Source organism: Aquila chrysaetos, chromosome Z (genome assembly GCF_900496995.4).
Source record: "Aquila chrysaetos chrysaetos chromosome Z, bAquChr1.4, whole genome shotgun sequence".
Lineage (NCBI taxonomy): Eukaryota > Metazoa > Chordata > Aves > Accipitriformes > Accipitridae > Aquila > Aquila chrysaetos.
In genome coordinates, this window is record NC_044030.1 from 50,041,999 (window position 1) to 50,065,017 (window position 23,019).

The 23,019-nt window shown below is 36.1% G+C and overlaps 1 protein-coding gene across 5 annotated transcripts in view; it reads right to left on the reverse strand.

Moving 5' to 3' along the window:
* DENND4C (DENN domain containing 4C) overlaps positions 1-23,019 on the reverse strand; it is a 78,876-nt gene that overhangs the window by 25,654 nt on the left and 30,203 nt on the right. For 2 of the 5 annotated variants that reach the window (XM_041120648.1, XM_030005701.2), the window contains exons 3-20: positions 20,472-20,724; positions 19,404-19,473; positions 17,969-18,138; positions 16,158-16,399; positions 15,204-15,270; positions 14,477-14,535; positions 12,960-13,104; positions 12,428-12,603; positions 9,076-9,176; positions 7,385-7,603; positions 6,232-6,377; positions 4,991-5,026; positions 4,621-4,751; positions 3,658-3,790; positions 2,981-3,187; positions 2,170-2,298; positions 1,272-1,416; positions 793-939 (exon numbers count right to left, since the gene is read on the reverse strand). In XM_041120648.1, coding sequence (XP_040976582.1) covers positions 793-939; positions 1,272-1,416; positions 2,170-2,298; positions 2,981-3,187; positions 3,658-3,790; positions 4,621-4,751; positions 4,991-5,026; positions 6,232-6,377; positions 7,385-7,603; positions 9,076-9,176; positions 12,428-12,603; positions 12,960-13,104; positions 14,477-14,535; positions 15,204-15,270; positions 16,158-16,399; positions 17,969-18,138; positions 19,404-19,473; positions 20,472-20,724 — 2,576 coding nt within the window. Of the gene's footprint in view, positions 1-792; positions 940-1,271; positions 1,417-2,169; positions 2,299-2,980; positions 3,188-3,657; positions 3,791-4,620; positions 4,752-4,990; positions 5,027-6,231; positions 6,378-7,384; positions 7,604-9,075; positions 9,177-12,427; positions 12,604-12,959; positions 13,105-14,476; positions 14,536-15,039; positions 15,079-15,203; positions 15,271-16,157; positions 16,400-17,968; positions 18,139-19,403; positions 19,474-20,471; positions 20,725-23,019 lie in introns of those variants that run through there. The other 3 variants (XM_030005702.2, XM_030005703.2, XM_030005704.2) reach the window with 3 other exon arrangements.

A 23,019-nucleotide genomic window follows, 5' to 3' on the forward strand; every position in this document is an offset into this window, starting at 1 on the left:
AAAGGTAGGATGTAATCAGTACTATAGCAGATATGAAGAACCATGAATTTTGTCTTGCCACCTCAACTGATTAACTTCCTGTGCACTCTTTTAACTCCAGTTTGTCTGGAAGAGTGCACACCAAGTTTAAAGCAGAGTTTTTCTCCAGCTTTTCATCTGTCTTTCCATTCCCAGGGTGTCTCATAAAGGCTACAACAAGGTTCTGATAATTTCTATATTTATTTCCAAGTTTAGCAACTACTATTAAGAAGCTTCAATATGGCCTTTAAAAGCATAGTTTACTATAACCAAACATAACATATTAATTCCAGGAATGCTGATTAGGCCTTTCTGGATTACCGTCAAGGAGCAACATTTTAAAGTGTTAGCTTCTAATCACCTCAGCAAATTTCACTCCTTTCCTTTAATGCAGAGAAAGGTTTTACTCACACAATCATTTCTATAAATAAATGACAATATGCAAAAATTGAACAGATTCATATGTCAGAGGCGTCATACCTTTCTGAAGATTAGCACAAAAAGCAAGGTTCATGAGACCACAGCAAGACATTTATTTTAACATAACAGTACTTCTGCTACAGTTCACTCTAAACTAAAGTAGCATGATCTGCGGTGAAGGAGTAATATTCAACAACAGTGTATTTCTTTGTCTTTATGTAGTTTAACTCCATGCTTCATTCTCTACAGCCTCAAGAGGGGAAGGTGGTGGTCGTGAAGGAGAAATCAACAGGAGACTAGAAAATTTAGCCTTTTGGGGGACTGTTAGTAGTGAAACCCAGCAGAATCTAGTACCTGTGCTAGAGTGATTATCAATGGAATCAAGCCTGACTAAGTCACTGACGAAGACAGTGTGCTCCCCACTGTTAGCATCATTAGAACTATCCACGCTACCATGGCTCACCATGTCCCCATCACTTCCACCCGTGGTACTCCGCAGAGCTAAAGACATGAACGAGAGCTGGTTAGTAAGAGAGGATTTAACTTTTCAGGTTTTTAATCAAATGTAACGTCTTCAGACAACAGTAAATACTTTTGCTTGCACATATAAAATAAGGATATGAACTTCTAGCAGAAGAATTCAGACAATTAATTCTTCAGTGTGCGAAAGACATTCTAAGACTGTTTCAAGCATCAAGTTGGCAATTATCAATTTTTATACACTTAAGGAAAGATTTTCCACTTGTAAAAGCCACAATGTTAGCTGCAATCCCTCAGAAAGCATGTCATGCTCTTCTTCAGCAGAAATAAATCCATTTCAACTAACTTATTACCTGATATCACAGGTACTTGTAGGCTCTGCGTCGATTTCTTTAAGCACTGCCTAAATTGTGCTGTGCCACGAACTACATTTCGTACCTTTGTCCACAGGAATATGCCACTGCGGTTACTGCTAGGCCAAGGAGACTCTAATACCGCCTACAGAAAGAGACATTGCAATAATAAAAACAGTAAGAAAGTTACACTAAGAAACACAGTACAGTGAGGAGCTTTTGTTTCCATACTCAAAAAAGGCATTTCCTGTCAACCATGGGAAGAAGGACAAATATTTGAGTTTTTATGAGCTGTTCCCTTTTATCCCAGAGCTCTGGATACAACAGCTGAGTAACAACAAACACTGGATCAAGATTTCTTTAAGTAAACAAGGTGGGTTTTATTCTTATTTATATACTTCCGTAGCAACAAAAGACCATAGTAGCACCTCTTTTCCTATTACATTACATAGTTTACTTTACTAAGAAGTTTCATCAACATATTACAGGAACTTGGAAGCAAGGAAAAGAGGGGGAGGCTACTTCAACTAGCCTAATTCCAGTCTTCACCCATCCAAAGGATCCTGCTACCTTAAAGGATACACCTAGGAACAGACGGTTTTGACGTGGAAGCACTAGACAGGTTCCAAAACCTGGAAATGGAAACACTATAAATGTGTATTTCAACAGAATTTTTGGTTAGCCAAACAGCACAGGAATGTACACTTAACAGTGTACAACCATACAGTGTAGATCCAGTGAACCGTAAGCATGTCCAAAATGATTGCTTGCCCAACAGAATCAGCAAATCCAAGTGAAGAGCTGGAAGAAACTATCTTCAAAACATGCTACAGGACAACAGGAGTGACAACAGCAAGACAGACATTGGTCCAGTACCCCTCGTCAACACTTCTCTTACCTTATTGTAATAACCATAGGTGATGGCATTTGGCTGTATTCCAGCATTTTTCATTTCAAAGAGGACTCTCACGGCCTGAACAGGCTGACCCCACAGTCCACAGAGCTGCATTACAACTCTGTAGCAGACCTGACAAGATACAGAAATGCATAAATGGACTGATGACAAGGATTTTGAAACAGCTTCAGCTCTTCCCCGATTTTCAACTTTTACACATGTAAAAGGGAAAGCCATGTGAGAGCAGCTACTCAGTACCTAACACTCAACAGCCAGAAGAGGGAGCAAAAATTAAACAGGAAATCACACGAGCTGAAATAACATCAGCAGTGACATTGTTGAGAATGCTGAATTTTTTTCCACTTGGCTCTTCTGTTTGCGAAATAAACGAGGGAAGGAAACGCCCACACAAAAAGCAGGATAACTTGCTGCTGTGTGCCTGTGGACACTACTGAAAGAATGGCATGCTGCACACAAACCCATTATCCGTTCTGTTCAGTAACTGCAAAGCATTAATTCAAAGTGCATTTAAAAAATAGGGATATTCAAGAACTTCCTGCTTGAAGAAGTCTGGGAGAAGACTAGCAACACTAAGTTGTAGTACTTGACCCAGCTGACACTACATTGGTGACAAAAAAGGAAATTAATTTCCAGTTGCCCTAGTTAAGCAGACTTCTTTAAGATCATTTCAAGGTGGCTTCAAAACAGGTGAAACTGTAAGTATGCTTAACCTGGTGGTGGCGGTGAAACACAGTATATTTGGACCTTGTCTTCTATTCCATGTTCATGGTAATGTTTTTTTATTTGCACTTGCCTCATCTAGTGGTTCCACATCAGTTTTCCTCATTTTAATTAGAACATCATATGCCTGTTGCAGTGCTTTGACCTTGGGATGTGCAACTCTGATGTAGGCTGGCAGACAAATAAACCATAGGCTGTAACTATGACTGAAGAGACACTTAGCCCATTGTGGGGGGCTTACATAATACTTCTTGGCTAATTTATGAGCTGTTTTTATCTCCTGTAAGGGTGAAAAAAAACAAAAAAGCAGACAAAAGATGTAACATCCTGAATCTAGAAGCCATTACTAACTCAGATACTGTCTTCTTAAAAGTAAGCATTTAATAATAATGGACAACATTCAGCTGAAGCTCCCTTCTTACCACTCTCTTATTAAGGCTCTCTGCAAGCAAAAACTAGCATCATAATTAATTCTCTTCTTTTTTCTCCCCCATTCAAGTATTAATTTTAATTTCCTTTTGTTCTATATTACACTCTAAAGCTTAAAAATGGGTTTGCCAGTAAACTGTAATCTCAGATGCTACTTTGTTTATTTGTTGCCTACTTTCTTTTGCAAGTGTTGACCTCAGTAGTTACAAAGACTGAACCTCTAACAACATTAACTTACAGAATAGATAGGTAGTGGCAATTTTACCAAAAAACTTCATATCTTTCAGTGTTCACACAGTGATTATGTAAGACTCATCTGACCTGTTTTGTCCTCTTTGCCATGAGTGCTGGACTATTTGAAATGCTGCTTCCAGCTGGGTGTCTGCTGAAGGAGAGCTTGAGCTCCTGTGGCCTGTCAAAGAGCTTGAAATCTAGTCGTGGAAAGTTTTTATAGCTATATAGATGATTAAAAAAAAACAGAAAATAAAAGATTTCACATACCTGCTCATAGCAGGAAAGCCATACAAAGACAACTTGCGTGCAAGGAACTGACAAACAGGAGAATAAAGAACCAGGGGAAAAAAAAAATTAAAAAAAAAAAGGAAACAAGATAGCGAGATCCTTTTAGTCTTATTCACACAGGTAACACAAGAAGATGTCTTGGACATTAAATCTCCATAGACAATGAAAACAAGAACCAGACTGCCATCCATGTCATGAAGGTCAGGGAAGCACAGATGATGATTAACAAGGACAACAGTTGGAAACAGAACCTTTGTGACCTCCAAGAGAGACAGGAAAAAAAAAATCATACCCAGAGTGTCTGAAACTCCACTCTTCCTGCACAGGGTTGAAAAACACTGAATGAAAGAAGTCTGAAAAGTGGAGTGGGTGTTTTGTTCTTTTGGTTCATCAGCTGCAGATCAATAGTACTGGGCAGATCCATTACCCACCCCCTGTCATTCCCACTATGAAACAAAATACACGTAAGTGGCTCAAACAGGAAGAAAGAAACTGAATACATGAAGAAAAAAGTATTACTATAAAGTTGGCAAGAAGTTACTGAAAAATTAAAACCAAAATCCTCATGCCCTCAAACATACACACACAAAAACCACTGACTTCTAGAGCTTCAGAAACTTACCAGAATCCAGGCAGTTCATATCTTTATAAAGATTCTTCTGAACATTATATTAAGGCAAGTCTTGCACCAAGATGGAACATCTGCCCTGCTTAACATCATAAGCTTTCTAGTTTCACTACATGTGGCTGTTCAACTTGTACCTGTATTTTGGCACTCGCTCCTGTCCGTCATCAGCGGGAGGTTCTGGTGGCATTATGAACACTGTGTGTTCACTTTTTTGTGACTCATCAAGCTCAATCAACCGTGCATCTTCAACAGAATCTACATCAACCTGAAAACAGAGTTTGTACTCTAAGTACAGAGTTTGGCTTTGTGATAAAATGTCCTTTTTAACATTAATTATTTTAGTATATGTAAAAATATACTCATTATATACTGTATTTGATTATATATATAATATATAAAAGAAATTAACTTTGTTCTAATCACTCAAATATCAAGCCCTTAGCCTTGTCTTTCCATTTTTATTTCACAATCAGATATCCCTAAATATTTTGAAGGACAAAGTACCTTTTCTCCTTTTTCTGTTCCTTTATCTGGAAAAAGCTGGGAAAAGAGAAAAAAAAAAAATTAGTTCTTTCTCAACTCAAAAAAAATCCTAAATAATTATATTAAAGCTGTGTCATTTACTGCAATATTAAATAAGAAACACTAAATTTTCATATTACTGTAGAAGCAATTAATCTTTTTTTCAAATACTTCCTTTGCTGAAAGTAAGAAAATGCAGTAATCGGCATGCTTTCAACCTGTTGACATTAGCTACTAAATACAAAATCCTAAATCTATCAAAGGAAAGTGCTTTCATTTAGTTTAATTGAAAGAAATTGCTGTTTTGCAGATATTTTCTGCAAAATTCTGACAATTTAAGTATGCAACACATTAACAACCTGCAATAATATCAAATTATTAACAATATTAAACAAAGAATACTCTACATACATACTGTAGATGCATACCCCCCAGCCTCAGCAGAAAGAAAAATAATGGCAAAAAAACTTTTAAACACTTTTTTTGTGGTCTGTTTACAAGTGTTAATTTGATTGGAATCAATATTGAATCAAAGACTCAGTCTATAAAAACTTGGTATGAAAATGAAGGTTCTGTCCAGAACAAATCATATATATACACCTCAAAAAACCCCCATATGATTCTCTAGCTCCTAGTTTTTATATTGTGAACTTGGCATTTTACAGATGAAGCTATAAGCTCAATAACCCATCTAGACTACAACCATGCTGAAGAGACTTTGTTTCAAAAAAAACAAGAAGGGGTTACAGCAATCTTTCTCATATAAAATACATGCAATGAAAGGGGATCTTATCTACATAAATCAGATTTGACCACAAGTGGAGCACTAGGCATGTTTTTGTGTTTTAAGTTTAAATTGTGTGAAAAAGAGCAACAATGCTGATGAGCACTGGTAGGTAATTCCACATTACAGGGAGGGTGATTAACATTTAAAGGGAAGACATGGATGGCATTGTGCTAAAGTGTCAGCTACTGGTATTTCTCACATTATCTTATAGCTTGACATCCTACAGGGCTTTAATGAAAGTTTCCTCCATCAACACAGAAAATGATGACCATGCAAGAAGATGAAGGAAGAAAATGACTCAGAAATAACCACCAAGAATGCCAATCCCTCAAAACACTTCCTGCAGAGGGTACCTACCTTTACAACTAAAAACCAGGACAATAACACAAAATGAACACAAACATATAATTTAATAGTACTGCTACATATTTTTCACCTTTTCTATGCAGTCATCAAAAAATGCCAAGCCAGTATCCTTGTCACTCACAAAACTGCACTCTTCAATAAAGCGGCTGAATATCTGCGTTTTGGTGAGATGTGTGTAGAACTTTGTATAGGCACGGTCTCTGCTTTTTAAAAATCCTGGTTATAAAAAGGAACACACAACTAAATACCAGTTATGATTTCCATAAGAAGTTACAAGATGAAGTGTCAACATAAAATATTTAAAGTGCTATTACATAAAGTATTGGCTTCATCAATAAAAACAACTATTTATCACTACTTGCTTTCGGAAGATTAAAATGACAGCTTTTTTTTAAATAATTATTTTTCACCATAGTTAACAATGCTTGGCAAGCAATCATCCCTATGTAATCTGCTCACTGTGTTTGTTGACTTTTTGTGCAAGAAAAAGATGATGACCTCATATAAAAGCAGAAGTATCTAACAGTTAAAACAATACTAAAGTAAAAAATATGTTTGTTATCCTAAGAGGTGATGGGCCTGAAAATATTTAAGACTTTCCAAACCTTTGACTAAAAAATCTCTAATCAAATCTCTCTGCCAGTGACTAAAAAAACCCAACCCCAACCAAAAAAAAACCACCCCAAAACATCACCACCAGATACAAAACAAAATACCTGTGACATTTTATTTTATCTAGCATTCAGCCCATGAACAGATCTGAAAAGTTAAGGTGATAACATGAGGAAAACAAAATGACCTTTGCAGACTATTGTTTTGTTGTTTCTAATCTCTGCCCTGTTCTCCATTATCTTCCCATTTATATCAAGAACATTACTTTGTTCTTCATTACTGGGCTTCTGGCATTTTTGCTCTGTACAAATTGAGAAATATTCTTTCATTCCCAAGAGCTGCCCTTATGGAATACGCCATGCAGAGACTACATCATGCTACTGAAAGACAGCTTTTCTAATACCAGAGCTATTGCAAAATTGCAGTTCTTTGTGCATATATCAGTGTTCTAATCAACTTTGAATAGTTTAACTTCATACAATTCCAATTTTAAATATTGCCAAGAATTGTACAACCAAAGGGAACTTTGACTTTTTAAAGTTAAGCAGCTCCTCAACCTTAAAGTTGTAACACTGCCAATGCTATCAGCAGCTGGTTTGCCTCACCCTCACCTTGATGATCAAACAAGGAATCAGCAGCAGTTGCTTTATTTGAAGGTGCCTGCGTGATTGGCTTGAGGAATGTTCTGTAACCCTTTAAAATAGATGCCATGAAACGGAGAAAAGCTTCCTGGATCTCCATCTCAAGTTCTATCATCTTCTTCTGCCAGGAAAAATCTGCCTCAATAGGAGTCATCTCCACTGCAGAGCCTTCTTGAGTTTTCCTGTGAACTAGCAATGAGCAACATATACAATCCTGTATTAAAATTCAGTGCATTCAAACAGGTAACTTTTGCAAGATGCTGACGATGGATTTTTCTTTTTTCTACTTGCCCATATTCAGAAGTGACAAACACTAGAAATCCTATGATTGTTTTCCAATTGATGTGGCCCATATAAAAGACAGGTTACCTCAGGAGTTGATTATGTGTTTTTCTAACTCATCCAGCCCTCTGGGACATGAACCAATGAGGAGGATCTCAGTTGAGTTAATGTTACCACACACCCAACTGAATGTAGTCTTTCAGTAATATATCAACACAAAGGAGCATGTTTTCCCTGTTCTGAAGATTGCACATCTAGAAAGAAAGGGCCTAAAACTACTTTTCTAATAAAAATTCTAATATTTTAGTGCACCAAAGGGTAGAAACAAGTAGATGACATTCAGAGTTTACTCTTGCACTCTTGAAAAAACAGTAGCAGGTACTGCTGGAAATTATAGTTCCACACTTTTCATTATAACAAAAATATCAATTATGGTAATATAAATATTTATATATACCTATAAATAACTAACATATCTATTATAGTATTGCCAAAATAGAAAAACTATCTACCTATCAAAGATCACTAGTTCTGGTCAAGTTAAAACTAGGCAGTAGTTCTATATCAGGCAGATTGCATGACATTCCCTGCTGATAAAACCAAAAGAAAAGTTGAAGTTTTCTAACAGATGAAGTAAAGGCTATCTGCAAACAAATTATAGAAAATTGAGGCAAGAACACCTACCTGTTAATTAATGCACTTTTCTGTTCCGGTAACTTACAAATTTTATGTATCTTGTATACCTATGAGGCTATCATTGTCTTCTCCATAATGATGCAACCTAACATACTCTGAAACAGCTTACCTTAAAGAGACCGTCTACAGTCAGAAAGAAGCAATACCTGAGAACTGTTAGGTCAGCTACAACTTTGCTCTTACCTAAGTCATTAGGCTGAAGATGGTCAGTTTTTCTTTTTCTTTTGACAAAATACTTTGTCAAAATATAGTTACTTGATTATTTTTGTAGAATAGTCATTATCTGAGATATTCCGCAGTATCGGCACAATAGCTGAGATATTCAACGTTATTTTACTCATACCCCCATTTCCTCTATTATTTTTGATCAGAACTGTGAATATTGTTCTAGGTTGAGATCCAAATGTGTTTTAGCTGAATCTTTGTTTAAATATAATTTAATCATGAGTAAACGCCAAAAAAAAAGCCTAAATTTTAAGAAGTCACACCAAAGAAAATAAAAGTCTAAAAAAATAATTCACACTACATATGATAGAATGAAGTCCTTACATTTATATACTAACTATAATTTAAGACTCTTAGGTGTGTATCAGAAAATTTAGTAGTTTTCTTTGAATATTTACTTTCCCTGCTTTAGGCAGTTTCTGTTCTTACCCCTTCCCATTTTATTTTATATATTTCACCTGCTGCCAGCTGTGGGTGCAGTTTCTTTAAGGTGCTGAGCAAACTTTTACAAGGCTTCTTAGGAAACTGCTTCCAGTTGGTGGTCTTCTTATCATCTGATCTAAAACACAAGGGAGGGGAAAAAGGATATATAAAATACAGACCATATAAAAAAGAATAGCTTCCACAGCCCTAAGTTGCTTCATTTTCAGAACGTAGTAACTAAAAAAAAAAGAAATTGTTTTGAAAAGAGAGAAATCTTGTTACTGTCCATATTTGTCAAAATAAAAAAATGGGAGTGACATAACTCAGAATTTCATTTCTTCAGATAGAGAACACTATAAATTGAGTTACGAGTAGAATTTTCTCCAGTCTGTAAGAAGGATCTGCATTAAGATTTGATTTAGACTTTTTAGTTGAGGTTTCACTTTTAGTTGAAGTTTCACTTAGCTGATGTCCCCTTCAGAATTTTATCAGTCTTGCTAATATAATTTAAGCACACTAATCTGTATGTGATTACTATGCAAAGTCTACACTACCTTAAACCTGCCATACTGCTACTGATACAAATAAAGGCAGTTCGGAATACAACATGAACTTTTTCCAGCAAAATGCTGGAAGACCAGTCTGGTAGCTTTATGGTCATTTGGTACGCTGTAACATGTCTATGGTGACACAGTTCCAGCTTCAACCACAGGCTAGCAGGGACTAGGAAGACCAGCAATTCAGTTCACAGTTTGAAAATTACGTGGTTGATTAAGCAATGGGGTAAATTGGCCTAAAGGGATGCTCATCTTTGTTAGAAGGACAACGGGTACAATGCCAGACCTTGTTTAAGCAGTTGGATATAAAAAGAGAGAGTAGGGAGTAAATCCTGAGAACTCCTACGCCTCTTTCTGGAAGGCAGAAGGTGGGGGACAATTGCCGTAACAGAGAGTACAGCAAACCTTGTGGCCAAAAGACCTAATCAGTTATTACCATCCAAGTTGATGCTGTCAATGCCTGTTTTGCACTTTGCATCAGTGAAATGTTTGTTCAATTATTATTTGCTCAACTGGCACCAACACAGAACTATCTTAGAAAGGAAGCCAAAGTTTTAGGAGTTAATGAAAAGATGCACTCTTACAAATGCCTTTGCCCATTTTTTTCCCCACCATAATGGCATGCCTATAAACAATATAAGCAGTACTGTTCCAAAAATGCAAGGAAAAAAATCTTGCTATAAAAATAAAACAAACTTTCAAATCTTTGCCCTAAAAAGGCTACTTTCCTTAACCAGCTTTCAGTGTTACTTTCACAGAGACAGTTGAAAACATCCAAAAAAAGGCATTAAAGAAGCTGCTGAATGAATAAAAGGCCTTCAGTATTTTTTGGCAGTAAATAAATCTCCAGTCTATCATAAGGAAGATAGCAGCAAACTTGCTCTAAAAAGACACTAGACAGCCAGACTGATATACTAGAAAATACTTAATTTTTCAGATGTTATGCTTCTAGTACACAGTTTAAGTAAGCAACAGTGCTGTTAAATGCTTTTAAAAAAGCAGCACTGCCACAGAAATAAAGAGAGGCAGAAACAGATGTGGATAAAATAAAATGGAACATCAATCTTTACAGAATTCTAAAATACCGCGTTATTAGTGAGTATGATCTTCAACACAAAGGGCTTTATTTCATTTTATCTACACATCTCCAAGACTGAAAAATATCCTCATTTCCAGGTTTAAAAAGTTTTGTAATGTAGGTACCAACACCTCACATTTACCGACGTCAAATAAGTGGTACAGATGAGATACATGTAAAATGGGCAGCAAAAAAGATCAGTTGTCTATTGGAAGAGAAATGGACTTATAAAACAGTAAAAGAGAAGGCGCAAAAATCTTTCCAGTTGAGTGCCTCATAAAAGGTCAGCCACTGGTAGGTTTTTCATTCAGTAACCAATCCGAGCAAAGTTGGTACTTCGTCTTTCTAGCAGTCATCCCAACAGAATCTTGACATCCTTATCACCTTACTAAATCCCCTGTTTCTATCTCCTTCATTTTTGTGCAACCCAGTCTTCAACTTCCATTCTACTTATGAACAAAAATATTCAGGTATTTCTCACTGCAAATATCTTCATATAAACAAGTTATCTTCCTTGAGTTTCTTCAATACATTCTTCTTTCACAACACCTATTATAATTATTCTTTTGGTGGCATAATACTTTGATATACAGTGACGAAAATGCATTTTGCAGTGTTTTTAATGGGGACCTAGGGGACAGAGAAAAAAACCAAATAAAAAATAAACACAGTCTGCTCCATTGTTTACTATTTCCTTTGATGCTACTAATAAAACAAAGCATTTCAGTAATGTAAAGGAAACATTTGCTTCAGTAGAGGAAGGGTCCTTTTGACACAATGAAAATCAAGAAAGCATTCAACTGACCCATAAATCAAATGACTAATTCTAACTGAAGTTAGTAAAAACAAAAGTCAAGAGTTAAAAAGTGACATGAGATGAAGTAAAAGTATATTTTCACAGAGAAAAGATGTGCACTTTATTTAGTGATGTTCAGCCTCATCCTGAATTAGCTTAGATGCCTCTTTCTATTTATGATCTAATTAATTTAAAATGGAAAGGTTATTCATAAAGTTACTAAATTAAACACCTGAAACAACTGAATTTTCAATTCAGTTATTTGTACTCTCATTTAGATACATTACAGAAAAACAGAAGAGTTACTCTGAATTAGGGTCTCCTCAAGGTGTGAAGAAACTGTTCCTGCAACACCTACACTTTAAGAAAAGCATTAGAAACGTAGTAATTAAGTGACAATATTTGAGATTGAATGTAGTCGAGACACCAAATTTTGCTTGACTGATCTCACCAGAAATTTGGCTCTTGTAACTTCAGAAAAATTTCTTTATTACACAAACATAAAGTGCCCTGAGTGCAAGACAGCGTCAAAAGCTGTCATGAAGGGTCCTGAAGAACTCATGTTCATACCAATAGTCACTGAACACAGGCAAACCAAATTCAAAAGTGGCAGGTCAAGGTGAAAATGAAAGAAATGGTGGGGCATTAAAAAAAAACCAAAATAATTTTTCTTCCTCTTTTCTAGCTTTTATCCCATTTCCCTAATCAGCAGTACTCAAAGTGGAAGAATAAACCAGAACACATTACCATTGTTAATAAATTTATAGTAACATCTGCATCACATTTTTATAAGCAGCGGCAAGTGTTGACCCTTGACTTAGTAAGTTTTAATTTGCTATGAAGCATCAGAAATGAGAAAAGAACAGAGGACAGTAAGAAATGAACCATATTTATCTCCCGAGCATTTCAGCAATCTCTCTATCTACAGATAAATGTAAAAACTCCGTAGAACTTACATGTACACCATGTTTGTGTCTAAGTCAATGCACACAATATCCTGTGGTGGATCATACAGATCAAAGTATCGTGAATCAACTCCAACAATAAATGGAACAGGTGCACTGAGTACGGTGGCCAGAGACAAAGGACAGAGAGGGATATATGGACATTGCCACTGAAATGGAAATATCATCTGAAGGAAAAATTAAATGAAATCAATGCATTAAAACAAGACAACAGACACTGTACAATAAAACCTAAGAAGTTACATGCAGCAAATTGAAATTGCTAGAAGCCTTGTAACACTGTCTGAAAAGAGTCTTCAAGTTTGACCACTTATTTATGGCACATCTCTTAGTTACCTATGCAAAAATGTTGATCATTCTAATAGTTATAATATTAAGACATGCTAGGGCACTTTAACTAAATGCTATTGCTGGGAAAAATGATCATTTAGTGCATCAATCATTTTAACCTAAAAAAGCCTTGCAACAACTGTGGAGTTTGAACCGATTTCTCTCTCTGCTGTACAGAACACTTTGTACTTACAGCTACTACAGCTTCAGCAACTCCTGTCAACACAGCTGGTCTAAGAGAATGGAGGAGGATCTTGCCTTCTAGTAATACAAAGAGCAACAGAGTGGCACAGTTTTCCGGTCCAAGATTCATGAGCAGAGTGCTAAAGTTTGCTCCACTAAGGGGTGGGTGGGAACGGGGAATAGAATAAGAATGTTACAGGATGTTAAAAAAAAAAAAAAAAAAAAAAAGTCACTGCTATCAAACTTCCGACAACTGTTTGGGATTAACTAGTTGAGTGCTGCTAATAATACCACACATCAAGTATCTACCTATCTATTTAATGGCTATCACCTCAATATGAGACTTGTACTGCCACAAAGAAACCTAAATTCAAACTCTATTGCTAAAGAAATATATGCTATATCATGCTACTGCTGAGTTTGCATTGTTTATGGCCATCTCTCTCGTATGCACAGGCATCTTTTCTTCATAACAGTAAAACAGATCTAACTGGTTAACAACTAATCTGAGCACATATAACACCAGTAGTTTCACAGGATGGATTACCTCAGGCAAAAATTGTGAACTAGAGTATCCATTTGATCTTAGAATCACAGTATCAAATTCTAATACTAGTCAAGCAAAATCAATCCATCATTCTGATATCAACATGCATGTAGTTTCTACAGTTTAGACTCCATTTTATTTGTTTGGACTGTACACATTTAGGAATTGTAATGACATCTGTAAGAGCACAGGGGTGTAAAATCTGTCCTTAGAAAAGTGCTTACATGTTACTTTGCAGTTTGGTGGCTGGCTGCAATTTTTCACTTAAGAGGCGGTGTAACAGATATGATTAAACATGGGATTCTTCTGCATACAGAATATTACATGATAATGTTTAAGGGGCGAGGAGAAATAAAAAAAAAGGAAGAATATTTTGGTTTTTAACTTAAAAACAAACCAAAAATCAACAAAGCCATCCAAACAAAACCCCATGTCAAAATCATACGGACGTCCAGCCCAGAAGATGCAGGCAGTATCCACAGAGACTGCATCAACCTTCAAGCACAAATATCAATTTTTAGGTATGCTTCTGAATTTCTGAAATGTTTGCACACTCGTGCATTGACTGATTTCACATAACTGCTTGACGTAAATGTCTCTCTGGGATCCGAAAACGGAAAAAAACCCAACAGTCTATATATGCTATTAGAAAAAAGTTTTGCTTACTACACAGGTTCTGAAAATACAAGATATTTAAATACATGCATTTTTTTCATCACAGCCTGCTTCTTCTTTCTTTCGAGTTCCTACAATAATCTGGCAATTCATCTTTACTTCAGGATAATGAGTGATATTATTCTTCCACAAGGGACAGGTCTATGTCAAAAAGACAAAACTGTATAATATCATAAATGTGTATTGAGTTTTCTCTTTATAAGATCTAATAATATTGCAGTAATGTTTGGCTTCCTTCTATGACTCATTCCCATTTGCATCTGAATTTTTCAAGTAGCATACATTTAAAGCATTAATAATGATACCTTAATGGCAATGGTGTAGAAACTGGCTGAGACAATATTAATGCATCATGGGCAGAAAGCTGAAACACATAAAGTAGTATGTGATTGATATGGACAACTCCAAAGTTAATACACTATAATATTCCAATATAAATGTATATCCATAGTCTCATAAACTGCCTGGCAGACAGAGTCACAATGTCATGTAAGAGACACAAATCATTTGCAACTTGTGTTCACTAGGTCAACAGAGCTTGTATTAGTCACTGAAACGATTCTCAGAAGTTACAGGAAATTGCCTGTGACTCAGTGTTGAATATGTGACTGCTGCTAGGTGATTAAACAGAGAAGCACAAGAGACAGTGCCCCAGGGGACTAACCTTTGACCCATAGTCGTGGGTGGACGAGTGAGAGAAAGACAGAAAACAAACTACCCCCCCCCACTGAGGTAATGCAAATGGTGCCTATAAAATGAAAGGATAATATATGCCAGAAATTTCAAAAGCGCAAGTAGGAAGCTGCTGCCACCCACACCACCTGAAGTCTGAAATAGTCTCCTTTGCTAAGTTACCCCAGGTTTATACCAATGAAAGAGAAGGCCAACCCATCCATCTCCTCCTCTCTCCCTTCCAGCAGATGGGTATTCAAAGCTGAGTAAAAAGCCTAAAGGAAGAAACCAGGCTTTCAAAAGCAAGAAAGAGGGTTTGCAATTATTGTAACTAAAAATGGAAGCAAATGTTTTACTTACCTGCACCAGAATTCTTGGCCTTTGTGGTGAAGGGAAAGGTATATTGTGCATAAAATGGGATATGTGCCTGGAAAGAAGTCAAGCTGTTAGAAAACCAGCACCAGGGACTCATCAGGGGGGAAAAACAATGTTAATCACATTTCGGAATTACTATGGTACCAAGTTTTAGAAAGGCCGTTAAGATTTATTTACTGGTTTGATAAGTTTAAGAGCCTATTTACGCAAACAGAAACAAAGAAGCTCCGTTCACTCACATTTAATGCATGAAAATTAATACTGGCATCTTCAGATACATATGCAAAAGATAAAAACACACTGGCATTTAGGCAAGCCATTTAAAATCCCAGGCAGCCTAACCTCATTCTACAGAGTTTCTAATGAGGCTTCGCTAAGAGAAACTATATACTTCACTGCCAGATATCCAATACAATTTTGAAGGTAGCATCGTATTTCAGCAACTTTTAGGACCATGAAAAGCATCCTCTACAGAGTTTATGCACACACACACGCAGGCACGCGCGTTCTCTCTGTCTCTCTCCCCCCATGCTATGCATTAGTTGCAGTGCTTGGAAACAGACACAGATATTCATTGCTAGTGCGCACAGTCCCTGAGCTTGTATTTATTAACCTAAAATGCAGGACTGCAAACGTTAGCATGTATCTTATAGCTCAGCCATTTTCTGTGTTTGATGTCATTAAGAGAAAGGTAAACAGGCTTGACACATTCTAACAGAAAGCCACAGTAAAATCCAGTTCACCTTCCTGGCACTGCAAAAGCCACTACTATTAAACAGAAGCAGCAGTAATTTCTATCAGTATAACATATGTTACACAGTTCAAGCAAGAGGATGGAGCAAATATACCAACTAAGTAAGTGTGACATGTATAAATCACATGACTCCTTGAGCCAATATAACTACCTTCCCACATAAACTTGAAAAATATTTTACATACTTTTCAATGGGAAGAGGATGAGGTCCAGAGACAGAGAGTTTGTAGATGAACATAAGAAATTTTCGAAATGCTTCAAAGAAAGGCCAGTGTGAGAGAAGGCAGATGCATTTGTTGGAATTGATGGACTTGGAAGTAACCACTTTCCTCTCTACAGCTGTCAGGAGACCCAGCTGCAATTGCTGTTTTTCTGTTAGCAGCTCCCGGGGATAAGGCTCATAAAACTGAATAGCAGCACCATAAACCTAAAAGGTGAAGAAAAACAGCTGAGCAGACCCAGTATTTAACAGGAGATTGGATTAGAACTTTCGAAGTATCCTTAAGTCTTTGGTGTTTGCACACACACTACAGTGCTTTTGCGGGTAGCTTGTGAAATGCCTTTTCATTTATGTAAACATACACAAAGTATCCTTATAAATGAAATGCTTTGGACGCTTGTGCCTCTCTCCTTCTTTTTCATTGCACTTTACTGAACAAAGTATTCATACTCAGTAAATTGAAAGGGAAGGAACCAAACTGCATGCTGTGACAAAACCCTATCCATTAACCATTATGGTAAAAAAAAACAAAACAAAACCCTCTCATGAAATGCTTGTGCTCAGTAAATTCCCCTATCTTTAGCACACTAAACAATAAAATAATTTTAGCTTTGACTTCACTCATTTTATCAAGCTAAACAGCTACCAACCTTTTCTAATATTCCTTCCCTCTTTGTCACAGCTTCATAATTTACTGAATTGTTCTGGCAAGCTTTGCAAAAAGAGAACAGGGAAAGATGGATACCACAGTATATATTCTCTCTGAGAAAAATACTGGCAGGTACTGCATTCCTCCTTGCAAAAGAAGTATTAATATATTGGAGAAAGACTTTTTTTGTTGTTTGGAAATGTAGAAGTATATAAATTTTCCTGACAGGGGACTCAGTCAGAGTGGAAGTTGACCTGTTAACACTAATAGAGCCAAACTGCTGTTTATTAGTCAGAGAGCTAATCACACATTACAATCACTTATTCCCTCATGCAGTTCACACACACACAGACACAGCTGGCAAGCTGAATCAACACCTGGGAGACCAACCCCAAACAAGGGCTCCCCTCCTTCATCAGGTGTACCTATAACCCTGTAGTCTCTGTGTATAGCAGACACTGCCTTATCACATGTGGGCTGAGTCATGCAACACATTTTTGGTGCCCATGTGTGCTGGTGGCCTTATACGGATTTGGCAGATGGCTGGTGTTCCAAATGCATCACTTCATGTAAATTCAACAGGATCACTGGTCTCAAGAGCTCATCAGTTCGTCAGAGCCTCTCACATGCTACCTCTCAGCACATACTTTTCCTCTCCCTGCCCTGCTGTTTTCTGGTAACTATCTTCCTATTCAAGTATATAGATACCTACAGAGCCAAATTACACAAATTCACACAGAAGTGGCTTTTAAGGTAACCATAGGAAAACCATAACAACTTAAACATTGCTAACACATGTGGTAAGTGAACATCTCTTTAATATGTAGGCTACATTTCCCAGAAACTTCTTACTTGAAAGAACAGGGAAATCCACGTGCTGTGAGTTTTGGTTTTGTTAAGTGTACGGTTCAGCTTACATGGGACTGAACAGCACATACTCTTCCAGCTACTTCCTGTTTTGCTTTACTTCCGTCTTACATGAAGGCTTAAGAAATACAATTTTATAAGGGAAGTATTTAACAATTTATTTTGTAGTATTTCTCAAATACAGAAGAAAAAATGCCAATTTATCTCCACAGCAGCCATTTGAACTAAAAGCAAAAACTAGTCACAGTGTGGAGCCATACCTTTTCTGCAGAAGAGCAGGTCAGTACAAATGTTGAGAACACTGGTAGTGGATATTTGGTTTGTGGGTCCCAGCACTCAATAGTAGCTCCCATAGGAAGGCAGAAGAGAGGTACAGATTCTGACAGTGGGAATGACTCATAGTTCTCTTGAGGATATCTGAAAATTAAGCCTTCAGAATGGGAGAAGGAAAAGTAAGCACATTTGCTCTGCAAGCTCTAAACAATGTAAGCAATTATTTTCCACAACATACAGCAAAGTCTGTTGGTCATCTGGACTTTCTAACCGAATATTACATTGGCAGGAGAAGAAACTCTCACATTTGACAGTAAGACTAAGTCATCCAAGTAATAAACATCTAGAAATTGTGTACGAATACTGAAGCACTCTCTTTTGGTAAGTGCTCGAAAAACAGTACTTAGTAAAAACTAATTAGTGAAGATTTTTACCTTAAACCAGTTGGGAATTACCTGTACTATTTAAATGTGCCTTTGGAATGGATTTTATTACAAAGAAATTCCTATGAAGAAAGTGGTTATTTATCTACTGTAAAAACAGCAGCAATACCTCCACTGAAAATAGGATGAACTAGCTAACTGTCCACATTTTCTGCTAATCACTCATTATGTTCAATTTAAACAAATAGTTTGTTCAGTTTTCATAAATATATCTAACTCTTGCTGGTAGAAAATAGGCACACAAGCATTGGTTTATTATTGCTGTTCATCTAGCTTATATTATGGTACACTGACTTAATTATCTATGCTTACCACTTCTACTTGGTAGTTTATTCCTTTCAAAGGAATTTGGTGCACGTAGTGCTCAGTAGAAACTCTTCTGAAAGTTTTGACTTCAGAAAAAAAATAATAATCTGTAGCAATGCATTAAAAAACTTATAAAAGCCAGACTTAAAAGAAAATACTTTTTGTCATTTATTGTTCATTATATTTTCCACTCTCCTCAAACAAGAAACAAGTGAATAGTTGTGGAACTGAAGGGAAGAAACACATTTAATTTTCAAATTAAATGAAAGATGTTGCATTAGCTGTGAGACATAAAAAGAGATATGAGTAAGGTTGAATAGAATTTTTAATTACTCCTTCTCCATCATCACCAACACAAGAAATATGAAGTCTTTTGTTACATCTGAAATGCTTGCTAAGCTTTCCGCTAAAGGTCCTAAGCTACCAAACCTGCTGTGATAAGAACTAAATTAATAAAGAGCAATGCTATTCCTATTTAGGCTTTTTTTTTTTTTTCCCCTGGGAAAAAGTGAGGCTTGCAAAGAGGCATTATAGGAGTTGATTTCAACTGACATGCTCTAGGAACAGAATACTGACAGACAGCACTTAAGCTTTGAAAATTATTATTCAATTTCAGCAAGGCATTCAAATCCTTCTGTTAGCATGTTTAGACAGTGCTTCTAACATTACTTACCAGCTTTATATGCTAAAGAGTTAGAAGCTGGCACAGACTTCTTGTAACAAAGGTACACACTGGAACCCCACTGGAAGACACAAGTTTCATCTTAGAACCAGCAAAGATGACAACAGGCAGCAGAGGAATCAAGTATAAGCATTTGAATATACTCCCAATATTACAAACAGAGCAGACATTTAAATAAAAAGCGTTACAGAATAAAATGACTGGTTGGCTGCTGAGTGCATGTTAATTGTGAAATCAGGAATTCACCCTTCTCATATTTTTTGGAGATTACAGGATTTACGTAAAATAATCACACCACCACACTACTCTGACTTATTCCAACAGAAGAACAGGGAAAAGTGGAAGCAGATCATTTGCAGCTTCACATTTTTTTGGTTATTTAGAAGGAGATTTTTATGGGAACCTCATCCGTGGAAGTGAAATTCTAAACATCATCAGTTGAAGATTTATCGTACTTCCATAAACTGGTTATTTACATAGTGGTTTTGCAGTTTGTCTAAATACACTTTGCCATTTGAAAAAAATCACTTATTTCAGTCTGAGTAAACTAAATGCAAAACAGACGAAATAAAAGCGAACTGACTGAAAAAAAAAGTACATGAAGAACTGTAATTCTCATTACAGTAAGCAGTAATTATCATTCTTGCGTGTCTTAGTAACATAGGCATTATTAATAACTAAAAAAAAGTGTTTGTGATTCATCCAGAGTGTCAGCATCACCAAAGGGGGGCAGGAACAAGATTTAAAAAAAAAAAAAAAAAAAAAAATCCATCACACTATTCCTAAATAGCACCTAGACATGAATATGCAAACTGAAGTAGTGAGTAATCAGTATGAAGAAGTAATTCCTAACACAAAAGGAAATCAGAGCAACAAAACCTACAAAAGTGAAGTCTCACACATGGTATATAGAATGAAAGAATTATGATGTAGTGATAGAACACAATTATAACAGTGCTAAGAAAAGTTCAAAGAGCTACTCCTTTGGGTTGGTTCGTTGGGTTTCAAAAAAAAAAAAAAAAAAAAAAAAAAGAGACACTCAAGCTTTTAAATACTCACCATACCACAATTTAAATTCTTATCTACTTTGCAGAATGTATGAGGAGGAGTTTCTCCTTTGCTGGTAACAATAACACAGATATCGGTCACTGCCAATGAATTTTGAGGTCGTACTAGAGGAGCCCTTCGATATGTGATAAAGATCCGTTGAGAAGAAGCTGAACTGTTGTTAACATTAGCACAACGACCATAAGGAGTAGCTTGAATCACCTCGCAGCCTGAAATGATGCGTTCCTTCCCTTCATATAGAACTCTGCAGACAGGAAAGAAACAAAATATTACGCGCATTCAAATATATATGAAGTTACTTGGGCAAATTCACAGAAACCGCCCATCAGTTAGCACCCTATGTCACCATTGCAACATTCTAATATGCATTTTATATATTGTCTCTCGTTGTGCACAATTTGAGGCAAAGAAACTGTTCAGAAATTTTTAATTATTATAAGAAATCTCTGTGGGAACATATCATAGTTATGGAAAAATAAAATCAAGTCACACTGAAAAAGATTTAGTTAAAGAATTAGTAGGAATGCTGCACTATCAATGAAAATTAAATATAAAGGAAGCTTTAATTTGTTTGCACACATGATACCTGATAACTTCTTAGAAATATTTCCATCACTAAAATGTCTGGAAAGTCATTTCAAGCTTGCCTTTTTTTTTCCTTTTAAGGAATGTTATTGGAAAAGAACAACAGAAGACAGAAGTCTGCTTCCTAGATGAATTTTTTACAGGAAAAAAAACCCAAACCCAGTAATGATTTACATTCATAGTTTGAATAACATTCCTTAATGGAAGCTGGGGGGAAAGACAAACTAATACTCTATTCCACAGAAAAGGAAGAAATAATAACTACAATTGGCTGTACTCCTAGAAAGCGGAATATATCTTACAAGGCCATACAGCAACACTCACATAGCCAGTTCACTCATAGATCACCACATTCTTAGCAAAAAAAAAGATCCTTCACAGCTTCACAGCAGCTCAATGAACTAAAACTTTACATTCTGATCTTTCCCAAACATAAAGCTAGTAGGAAGTGACCGTGAGAAGAAATGTGGAAGGCAAACCATATATCACTGCCATATATTTAATGCATGGATTCTATGATAGGGCATGCTTTATCTCCCATTCCACAACCAAATAAGCGATGGTTCCATTTGCTTGATTCTCTGCAGTATATACAGAGTACTTGCCACCTTCAAATGAGTTTTCATCTTTATAATACTTGGCAAGATTTAAGATAAAGGTAACACATTAAAGCTTTGTATTTTGTGACCTGCAGCTTCCCACATGTAGTCCATCACAACTGTAAAATAAAAAATAACCAGGCAGTGTATCTTTTACTGTCCCAAAATACCCTTGGTTAAATGTTTGACAGACTACTAGTAAGTGTATATTTGAAAACTTTAAAAGGTCATGTGAATAATCTAGGAAAAAAAACCCAACTTTTTCCAGATCCAACAATTCTCAGAACTTTCAAAAAATCACATACCATTAAACTTCCCAAATTACTTAAATACTACTGTCCATCTTTAAACTGGAATATTCAAATATTACTGTTTATACTGATTCCACAGAACAAATGCGTATCTTGTCGCAGTATTGAGGATATATGTGAACTACAGTCCTAGAATACTTTAATAAAGCAAAGAAATCACATGAGTTGGGAGTATATTGATGTAACTACCAGGCTGCCATATAAATTTATTCAGCTAGTTCATGGAGGACAATATACTTGCTTTCAATAATGGTTTCAGTTGTAAAGAGTCTGATCATCACACTTTTGCTACATTTAAAACAATGTGTAATCTCATATTCAAAACCAGCCTAATACCAGTATTTCCAAGTTGCAACTTTAGTTTTAATATACTACCTACTGGTTCAAGATACATATAGAGAAAGTACATGCTATTCCAATTACTTCTAAACTAAATAATCTTCTGGAAGAACATGTATTTTGCTCTTTTTATTGGGTTACCTACTTCATGAAGTTGAAAAAAACCCAAACAAAACCAACAACCACAATGGCAGCAGGTCTCAGGCCACCTTCATTGTGCATAAAAAGTTTACATGAACTCTTCACATCACTGCCTTACATTAATCAGGAGAGAATATTTACAGAGCAGTCTCCAATGGAAGTTTCAGTTTAGTTTTATTTCAATTTAATGTATTTTAAATAAAATCCACTAATATAAAGCTATTCCAGAAACATTTGTCAGCTGACAGCTTTTGAGAAGGAAAACCATATTAATCAGACAATTCCAGCAGTTCAATTTAATAGGTCTACAAGGCTTCTCAGAAAGGTACTTAAAGACTGAACAATTTCTCAGTTGTGCAAATACTTCTAAGAGGTAAGGGGCTGACCATTGCTCAAGATTGTAACAGTGGGGTCACCTCCCATCAAAAGCAAAAAGAAAATGAAAGCAACTCTTACCCTTTCACATATATAACAGCAGAAGTATTATTAAAAAAACACCATTTCCTGACCTCATGCATAGTACTGAATTTAAGAAAACAAGCAAACAGAAGAAAACCACCACCC